Below are 10,863 nucleotides of genomic sequence, written 5' to 3'. Positions count from 1 at the left end.
CATGTATCGACAGTCACATTTATCTGAAGCATTCGGTAAGTGACATCGCTCAAAATAACATTTACATTGATTAAAATCATATTCATCCGCGTATTTGTGATTGTGCATTTATTGACAATTCTACAAGCCAACGCTACTTTTAAACTTTGAATTAGATACTTGTAACAAAATAAAAATATTTCTTTTTTTTCAATCGCTAGTTTCAAGCTGTTTTGAGAACTACTTGTTGTTAGGTTTGTCGTTAAGCGCTGTGTCAGAGATTGAATGTCAGCTTTGTATTTCCTGATCTTTGATCAGAAAATATAAAAAGACGAATATAATAATTATATGTTGAGTACATACGTACGTACGTTCAAATCATTACTTTTTTAAGGAGTGTTATTATGTTACTTGGAGACGCACCGTAGCTATTTTGTAAACAATCTGAATATTGATCACAGTCTGTGTTATATTATATTTCTATTATTTCCTTTTTCTACAAGTCTTTTATCAATAAGAATTTTAATTTGATATCCTGAACGCTCTAAGTGCAGACGACTATATAATGATTGGCATACATGCGGCGGTGTATTTTGATATTGAAATCTCTAAAAATAACAACATGTACTCTAATCCAAATTCAAAACAGACAAATAAAAAAATCACGAGAATGAAGGCCAGGTGAATATCCAGGACTAAAATACGTGGCAATGCTACAAATAAAATATCTGCTGAAAAATATAGAAATTCGTTTTGTTTAACAATATTTGAAATGATTACTGTTTGAAATAAGTTTTAATTTTGGATATAGGTGAGTCTAGTTAATATAATAAAATATTTTTAAACAGCGTCTCTCACGTCCAATTTTGTGGATTTATGCTTATTAATAAGCACTAACCTGATATGCATGTAGTTATATTTGAGATGCAATTAGAATATCAAATAAGACTCGTTGAATAGATTTCGAGAGGCCTCATGCGGCGGCAACAATCGCAACACTCAGTAGATATCTTCTTTTAAAACCGATGAAAATTTGAAATCAATACAACATTATTTAAAGAAGGTAGAAAATTCTTTTGAATGAATATCAGTCCTAACTCTTATAGAAAGATTTCATAATATTTCATAATATAATTGTGTAGTAAGTATGACATGATAATATTATATCAAAACCGGTTTTGCGAAACGCTACTCGTAGTAGAATATATGGAAAGCTAGTTCAACAATATTCAATTTCCATATTTAAGTACTTTTTGAAATCATTCGAACTCGGCGATTACCATTAACATGACAAGTCAACGGAATTTAGGAACTCAAGTGTATAAATGTTCAGATGAAAACAGTACAGCATTTGTAAAAAGGATAATCTCAACTTAAATCAAACACCATAGTAAGTACTTTATTTTTATATAAATACGGCAATTGTTGTGTTAATAGAAATACCCGAAACTATGAACATGTGGGATTTTCCAATCTGCTACAACTTTGTAATTATTTCTATTGTTAGGATTTCGATTGTTAGCGCGCATGAATCACTAGTGAACGGAAGAGCACGATAGTTTTATCTCAATTAGAAAATCTCCGCTATTACTCTTACTAATGAATACGGAGACTGACGGAAAGGGCCGAAAAGTTCCGATTGATTTTATCGGAAAAGGAAAACCCATATTTGCCGAAAGTGGAGATTTGTTCTTAATTAAATCAAAAGGAACACCGTAAAAGGCTGTGTGCAGTTTAAAGAAAGAAGTTATTGAAGGAAAACTGACTGTTTCTGTGCCTTTTTTTATTTTTCCGCCTATTTTGCGAAGGTATGTTTTCATATAATTTTACTTTATATGCCATTATTTAGCTGCATACAATGTAATATTAGAATGTAATATCAGACAGAATGATATTTTACACACGGTGTCGGCAAAAAATCATCTGCAAAAGTTTATTTCTGTTTTACCTACCTTTGTTAACTGAGACGACATGCAATCAATCCAATACGCCACCTTTACATAAAATTAAATTGTATTCTGTATTGATTACATAAAAAATGTACCTCGTATAACCAAAATGAAAACTTCAGTCTATATGCATAGTTCTTATACTTGATTATAAAACATTCCGGGTGCTGCTATTCAAGCCGGGTTATTTTAAAGGAACTGCATTGAGGTCCAGTAGCCTAAAAACTTAAAATTTGATTTTTTTACAGAAATTAGCTGGGTCATTTAAAACAGAAAAAAAGAAATTATTTGGGACAATTAAAACAGAAAAATATGCAAAAGATAATTAAGAAATATACTCAGAAATAAATCGGAAAATCGTATTTTGTGCTATTCCTAACTCGATTTGAGAGAAAAGCGTTGCAACGCTTTTCAAGTTTGGGTCTTAAGTTACGCCGTCACGCTATAAAGGGACTTTCCATCTTTACTTGTGGAGGAAGACCTCATGTGCCTGCCACTAAATTTATTATTTCAAAGACGGGTGGCCACCTGAGAAGATCAATCGATATATTTTCAATAAAAAGGGGCGATACCAAACTGTTCAGCACAAGAAGCTGTTTGTAAGTTTGTGATCATTTGAGTAGGAATAACCATTTTGGCCGGCAGAATATAATATTTTAGTTATTTATACAAAAAAAAACATCATTTATCAACAAGGCTTTCATTGAAAAAATCTATTTGATTTCTATATTAGGAATATTACAATATTTACGTGCTTTTCCTTACTTAAGAGAAAAAACAACACTTATCAAATTATCAAATGTTAAATGAATGTCCTAATGACATTTAATGAAGGAAATAAATAAATAAATAAATAAATAAACTGCATGGTGTTTTGATTTTAGTATTCTTAAGTAAACAAACAATTATAGTACATTTAAATGTCATGCATAAGTATAGCCATAGAATTATTGAGCTAATTTTCTACTATAGATCCTCGATTTTTGTTTCGTTTAAAAAAATTTCTATGTTAAGGGCAACGGTTTTAAAAAGTTTGGGCGGAAGATTGATTTACAGGTTTTTAGAGCCTAGCTTGCCTTGGACCGAACTAAATTAATGCATTCTAAACAGGGTTATATAATATAACACTTATAATAAATTACATGCTTTCACTTTCTTCGGCGATTCTAATTTGCAAATATTTGCGACCCGCTTAAAAATCTATCTGGCTACCCCCCCCCCCCCCCGCCCACCGTCTCCGTCGGTGAAGAGTGATCTATTGTTTTATATAGAGTCAAGTTTATGATGCCACTGTACCATTGTTTTGTATATGAAATCTGACTGTTCACTTTTCAACTAGTAACAGTGTTGTTTTTTTTTTCATTCACAACTTGACAACGGTGTAGTGATCGATGGCCCTAATGGGACACCGTTCTTCAACTATAATACGAGGATTCAACGATTATCCGTAATATCCATTCAGTCATCCATGGATTCACCCGTTGAATGGTTGAATGGTGGTCAATTATTCCGCTGCCTTAGTTAAAGAATCAAATTACATACAACTACGGGTATATTGTCCTATATGAATAAAGTATTAAGAGTTGGTATTTGCAAAAGGATCCATTTTAGTATGTTTGCTTTAACAATGGCTATATTGACATTTGTAAGATCAAGTTAAATATAGTTCCCGGTGTGTTGTGCTATAGTGCAAATTTAGTCAACTATACACAGGTTAAAAGCTAGGAACATATGAACATGCGTTTTTAAAATGGATTTTTAAGTCACGTTACGATACTAAAAATAAACGCTCAAGTTACTGGATTTTAAGTTTTCACATGTTATTTACATTTCGTAGTCATGGCAGCGAAGATAGTAAGTGTTATTAATTCATCTCTTACTTTTTCATTTTTAGTGATACAGTATGACTTATAGAAGTTTAAATATATCGTTTTTTGTAATAAGCGTTATAGAATAGAACTATATATTTCTGGAATGACATCACTGTCCAATTATACATTGTAGATTTAATTATGCTTAATTTATAAGAAAATAATAACAAACATGTACATATCTCATGTAATTTTCTTAGCAGACGTATCGTTTCATGTTTATTACTGATTGTCGAATCAATATAAATCAATACATGTATAAATGGCAGTGTACATGTATTTCTGTTAAACACTCATAAAATTTGTATGAAATGCAGTGTTGAATTCTATAACATGTTCATCAATAACACGCGATTCAAGTCCTCCGATACAAATCTATTTAAAGGTCTTTTTTTAACATGTTTATACCTGTCCCAACTATATAACGCGTAATAAATTCTATGTGGGGTATTCATTAACTATTGACGCGAGGAGGTGCGTTTCCCTTTATGTGGATACAATCCACTAAGTACAGAAGTTATAGCACTTCCTTGCATAGGTGAAGGCACCCAGTACTGGTAAACTACCCCACAGCCTGCCTGGTTGAATTAAATGTGCTCTGGGGATTTAAAGTGGCTTTCTGTCGTGATACCGGTGGGTAATCTACAAAAACCAACACCACTTCAACAAACTTCAGATGTATTCGGAAATAGAAAAATAAATGAGCCGTGTCACGACAAAACCAACATAGTGTGTTTGTGACCAGCATGGGTCCAGACCAGCCTGCGCATCCGCGCAGTCTGATCAGGATCCATGCTGTTCGCTATCAGTTTTTTCTGCTTGTAATAGGATTTGTAAGCGAACAGCATGGATCCTGATCAGACTGCGCGGATGCGCAGGCTGGTCTGGATCCATGCCGGTCGCAAACCCATTATGTTGGTTTTGTCGTGACGCGGCTCAAATTTATGTCTTGTGTTGACCGTCTTTCATTTTGGGAGTCATCCGAATTGATTGTTATTAAATACTATAAAATATTACATACAAATAAAGTGTATAAATTTACAAATGTTACCATAACTGTATTTTGTTTACAATAGCGATTATTTGTACCTTTTGTACCCGAAGTGTTAATTTTTTTACGATCTGTTATCGATTGTTGTAACAGAACATGGCTATGTCATAAGTCAAGTTATATTTGGATAACGATCCTTAAATACAGACGACAATATGTTTATGACTAGCTTGTTGAAAAACCCCTTAAACCATAAAATTCTATGTCTATACATACGCATTCTATGGGACGCCATAATTATCTTAAATCGACAGCAGGATGGCTATTGATACAAATAATAACTTTTTTTTTAGATTTTACACAATCATTCATCTGTACATTTAAGTCTCACAAAATGAATGTTTGAACTTCTATGTGTCGATTTTCTCGATGTGTCAATGGTTGTGTTCATTTGGATATGTTCGAACCTGATTTATTAACAACTAACAAACCTGTGTACTAATAGTAATCTATTTTTTAAAAGACATTTATTAAAAGTATAGAACCATATTATTAATTCAAAAATAGCAAAAGGGCTGAACTATGAGTTCAAACGGTTCTTCCCTTGACAACATCAACTAACAGTAATTCCCAATGTTTTTACGTTCATCCATCTAAAGCTCGTATATTTTACATATATTCCTTGTACAATATCATATTTATGTCTTAAGAATTCAAATCAAAATTTATCAATTCTTTCACAGATGACATATCGGATTATTCGAAGACGGACAATTCATCATTTTTATTTCATTTTTTATTTTCAGAAAGGCGTCCGGTGCAATGCTGTTGCAGCAATGTTCACTGTAATGTTAAGACAGCTCATTAGCCGAGTCAAGAGAGCACCATTTGTCGCTACAGTTTGCATATGTTTTGTGCTAATGGTGGTGTACCCATTTATGGCAGGTAAGTTCATTCATTGAGAATATCTATAAATTGTCAATTGTTTAAGATAAACGTGCAAAAACAAAACACAAATAGTATAACGGATTCTTTTTCAGCTCCTCTTTTTGAAGAAAAAGACGAAGATATTTGTTGCCCTGATTAATCTTTTTGTTTAGTTTAATTTCTTAAAAACTATCAAAAATACTCACCTTAACTTTGGAATACTAATGTTCACTATAAAAAATAGAATTCATTTCTAACGGACACCTCTGCTAAATTATCCCCCTTTATATATATTTTTTTTAATATTTTCATAATTTTCTCAAAAAACAAAACAAAACAAAAAAAGAAATGAAAAATGAAAAATTTGTTGAATATCAAGGCAGAAATTTCTTCCCAAACAGTTTGTCATAATTATGCCCCTTTTCTACTTTCTAGTACTATAGGAGAAGTGGAGCGCGCTGCTCATCGGACAGCTCTTGTTTACATCCTTCAGCAATGATGACTGTTTAAACTTAGTCGTTTTAAATTAGAGATAAGATCTGTGCCGCTTTCTTTATTTTTATACAACACAGTTTTAAATTGACAAAAATATTATTCTTAATGTATGGCGTTAATGATTTTATTTATTTGAACGTGTGTAACATAATAAAAAGAATTATCTACAATAAAAAAAGTGACGACATGATTTCTGACTACCCCCACCCCCTTAAGGTTATACAGCTATATCATATCAAATAATTCTATTTTAAGTATGTTTTAAACGTTTAACAATGATTTATTGTTTGAACCATTCCGTTTAATGACAATATACCACCATATTTCTTTCATACAAGCATTTTGGATGTGTTTTAAATTCAAATACTTGTTTTTGCATCGGATCTACATCTTTATATACACTTTAAAATGTAGCTTAAAATAACGCAGATTTATTTTTCACAGTCATACTTAATTCATTCTATCGAAATTCAAGATGAATTTAAAACAGATAAAAGGGTATTGAAATGAAAGAACATCACAAGATATGAAAAGATCAGCGGACAAAAGTGTAAATTTTGTATGCACAATTATTGAATAACTTAACACGTACAGCACATTTCTTTTTGCAGTTATTTATTATTTACACCAATAAACGTTATTCTAATTTTAGTTTTAATTTCTGTAAAACACATTTCCCTTTCAGGTGAATCTCCGGCTGACTATACAATGTTCAAGCACGGACGTGTCATCAAAATTGATCGGGACGCATTTGAACCGGAAGTTATAGAAGACATTAAGACGGTTGATTCAAAATATCCCAGAATTCCTCGCATCATTCATTTTGTTTATATCACAGGAGGGAAGGAAAGCAAGGGAGTTCCTTCGAAATATGAGAAAAATATCAAGTCATTTTTACACTTTCATCCGAATTGGACGTACTATTTTTGGTCCGACCAAACAGCGCGAGCACTGATTCTTGAACGTCACCCAGACCTTATTTCATTGTACGATAGTTACTCTAGACCAATTGTAAAGGCAGATGCTCTTCGATATGTTTTGATGTATGAGTTTGGTGGTGTCTATGCAGATCTTGACTTGGAATGCCTGCGACCTCTTGATCGAGCTACTATGAAATATGCGTGTATACTATCGCCAGAACCTTTCGTACACAGTGCTGTATGGTATGGTCAAAATTACTTCTTAACTAATGCATTCTTACTGTGTAGAAAGAAACACCCATTCTATCTTCAACTTATCAAAGAATTACCAAACTATGCACACTTCAGTGGTTCTTTACAATCGGCAGGAACTGTTTTCTTTACAAATATATTTGAAAAATTCAGTAAAATTCCTTCGCATGGTGACGTCATCTTTGAATATAACAGTAATGACGATACACCATATTTTTATCAAGTAAAACTAGAGTCTGCAGAAAATGAAAACGCTACATACATTGTAAATTCACAGTATTTTATGGGTTCACTTGATACAGGAACTCTTGCGTATCTAAAATTCACGACAATGTGTGCGTTATATAGTTTCTGGAATGACTTAGTTAGGAGAGGATGTAAACTTTGGAAGAAGCAAAAAGCTGTCTCTGTAAAAAATCCGTACGCATATATTGATCATGCGTGGTTACATAGTGCTAGTAAGTGGTTTATTAAAACAGAAAAGAAAATGGTATCTATAGAATCTATTATTCCACAAGTAAAACAATATAAAAGTGTAAGATGAGAGTAACGAACTTGAAGTATAATCCACAAAAGAAGCTGGCAGTCTTTCTCGAAGTAGATCTCGGACGTTTTTGGAAGTAAGTGCCATGTACTTTATAAAGAAAAAAACAAAACACCAATCAACAGTTTGATAGTAATATCTAGCGCGAAAGATATGCACTTACTGTTAAGAAAAAAACTGTGAATGATAAGAAATAGTGTATGGAAATGTTAAGGTATAAAGTTGAACGTGTTTTTCCATCAGGTGATAGCCCTGGACATAATGAGGATGTCTCGTGGGATTCTATGTGCAGGTTATTTGAGATTTGTCATTACGGGATCGAATCCCAGCTGGGAAGTAAAATTATTCAATGCAATGAAGCAATCCAGGTTGCCTACTCCACCAGGATGCGATGAAATCTTCCTCCACTAGTTTAACTCACCACATGGACTTAATGAAATCGGCAAAAGTTAATATCGGACACAAAAGTGAAAGTTAAAAAAAGTATTCATTTACTTATTGGAACATATCTTATCAAAGCATATAAAATTATTAAAAACTGGTCATGTGACTGTAAGAGCGGCAAATGGAGCTTTATATTCATAGACACTATGTGATCTTACGTATTGTAATTTTGAAAACGAAATCATACTAAAGCGACCTTCAGCTTTTCTAAAGGTTTGATATATTATCTTTAGTTGTTTCGTTTAATTGTGAAATCAAAGGAATTAAGGTGGAAATGAAATTTGCCGACGATAAAATACATACATAATAATTAAGAATACACTTCCATACCTCTTATCTGCAGGTCCGACCTCTATATTTAAATTAGTAAACGGGACGATTAGTTTCCCCGATCTTCTATTTTTAGAAACGAACGTCACTGCCGCGTTATATAAAGCTCTCGGAACGCTATTTAAAAGAAGTATTCAAGATATAATTGCCAAAATACTTAGTTTGAAACAACACAGAATTGTTATCCCAACAAAAAAAGAAAAAAAGAAAAACTGAAGGCCGCTTTAAATTTGAAGATTTCAGGATAGTCATGTTCTGGAGGCATCAAACAAACTACTCATATCATGGACCTAGTCATATGTTTATAGTTTATATACTTAGTTACAGGATGATCTTCAGATTTAAATTAAATTTAAAATTAAAATGACTTACCGTCTCTGTATTTAAAGTTCAGTTTTACTTACCTTTTATACGTATAGTCAATTCAAAGACTCTAAAATCTGAAAGTTCATTGAGATTTACTTGACTAGATTTCCAGTAAGAGGCCACATGGAAGGAATGTATAAGGAATTGTTATTTATTGAACTTTTTTCTTTCGAAAAATTATGCAAACTATACATTCGAGAGATCTGAGCAAAATTATTGAATGTTTTAAAAGAATAACACATCATAAGACTATCAGTATTCTGGGTATTCGGCAAAATTCCAAGGTCTAGGTAGCTTGTTTTGTGTTATATGCACACTAACTTCTTGTACAAGCGTCCGTACCATCATTTGCAACAAAATTATTAACTCAACATCCTCTGTATAAATGCAAGTCACGGATACATTAACCTGACAAATATGATACATTGATAAACGGTATATTCTTTTGATTTTTTTCACTCATTCCAACATAAAAATGTACATTTTGCTCTTCTTTATTAGCTCCTGATGTGTTCTCTTTTTTGGCTTACTTGAAGAAATTATTATTTACGTTATAAAGAATAATAAAATATTTATTTGCAGGAGTTTGGTTAGAGAACAAAATATCATTATTATAATTATAGAATTTAAATATAAAAGAATTTAAATGAAATTTCATTGCAATAAACAATAAAAATCTTCATGTGTTTTTGTTTTACCAGCGCCAAACAGGTCGGAAGTAGAGCTGCGGCACTTATGGTCAAGGTGCCAGGTTCCCAACACAGGAGTTGTTGGTTCAAGCCCTACTCAGTCAACATCCATGTTTCCTCTTATTACACCCTGGACTCGTGAGTAACAGGAAGCGGACTCGAAAATAATTTATAGCAGTTGCAAGTACTTTTCATCGAGCCAAATAAATTATATGTTATTTTAAAACTTAATAGTTTGTATTGCTATCTTTAAAGTCTTATTAAGCCCGATCCCAAAGTGTTGGAAACAAGTGCAAAAATTAACTTGAAACTTAAAACAAATAACAAAAAAGTCCAAATCAATGTGGTAAATTTGCTATTTACTTGATTTATATTTTGACAGATTCTTTCTTTATTACCTAGAAAATGTCACGAACCTACCTAGAGGAACATATATGTTTGCATGGCCTAAAGTATATCATGTAGACAGCAAATGTCTCCTTCGTAAAACTAGACTTTTTACGACAGAAGCTTAACAGAAAAAATCGAAAGTTTCTTTTGACATTTGATACAATTTCGATACAAATTCTCGCGGATTTAAAAGTTGCCCGTGACATTTTATAAACTGACGATTAAATTTCTCGCCGCTTTAAAATGGACGCTACCGGCCACCATATTAACATGATCTATCAAAGGGATGTACTGATCAAATATCAACTTGAAATAAATGCTTGGCAGTATGCTTGAAATATTATGAATATGATTGATTTAATTTTAAAGCTACAGATTGAATCTATATTTTTACACAAGTATAGTAATGAATAGCAATTTATTGAACCTTTAAGACTTCAAATTCTGCTGAAATAAAAAGAAATTCAAGTAGTAACTGTTAAAGCTGGTATTTCACCACGCACTGACAATTTCTGAAACTAAATAAGTCGTTCATGCATCTTCTGCACATAATATCGTCAACTGTGGCCGTTTGGTTTAAAGCTTTTTCGGTGACGGTTTGTTTTAAAGCGTTGTCGGTGAAGAGTTGGTTTAAAACGTTGTCGGTGACGGTTTGGTTTAAAGCGTTTTCGGTAACGGTTTGGTTTAAAACGTTGTCGGTGACGGTTTGGTTTAAA

The 10,863-nt window shown here is 32.5% G+C and overlaps 1 protein-coding gene across 4 annotated transcripts; it reads left to right on the top strand.

Annotated features, from left to right (window-relative positions):
* Positions 1–640: 640 nt before the first annotated feature.
* Positions 641–9,748, top strand: LOC132759231 (uncharacterized). Of its 4 annotated transcripts, none has more exons than XM_060750964.1 (3): positions 641–790; positions 5,597–5,735; positions 6,898–9,748. In XM_060750964.1, the coding sequence occupies exons 2-3, from the start codon at positions 5,627–5,629 to the stop codon at positions 7,926–7,928; spliced, it is 1,140 nt and encodes a 379-aa protein (XP_060606947.1). In that variant the 5' UTR covers positions 641–790; positions 5,597–5,626; the 3' UTR covers positions 7,929–9,748. The 4 variants fall into 4 exon arrangements, with proteins under 4 accessions (XP_060606947.1, XP_060606948.1, XP_060606946.1 ...); XM_060750965.1 differs by lacking the exon at positions 641–790 and adding an exon at positions 1,102–1,369; XM_060750963.1 differs by lacking the exon at positions 641–790 and adding an exon at positions 1,450–1,787.
* Positions 9,749–10,863: the final 1,115 nt, after the last annotated feature.

Source organism: Ruditapes philippinarum, unplaced genomic scaffold, assembly GCF_026571515.1.
Source record: "Ruditapes philippinarum isolate M1 unplaced genomic scaffold, ASM2657151v2 ctg503_1_1_1_1, whole genome shotgun sequence".
In the NCBI taxonomy this organism is placed as follows: Eukaryota; Metazoa; Mollusca; class Bivalvia; order Venerida; family Veneridae; genus Ruditapes; species Ruditapes philippinarum.
This window is presented reverse-complemented; position numbering and strand designations above follow the sequence as displayed.

What these genes read in the sequence shown, in the direction of transcription:
- LOC132759231 (XM_060750962.1), top strand. An exon ending in GGTGTACCCATTTATGGCAG is followed by an intron (nt 5,736 to 6,897) that starts GTAAGTTCATTC and finishes TTTCCCTTTCAG; the next exon opens with GTGAATCTCCGGCTGACTAT.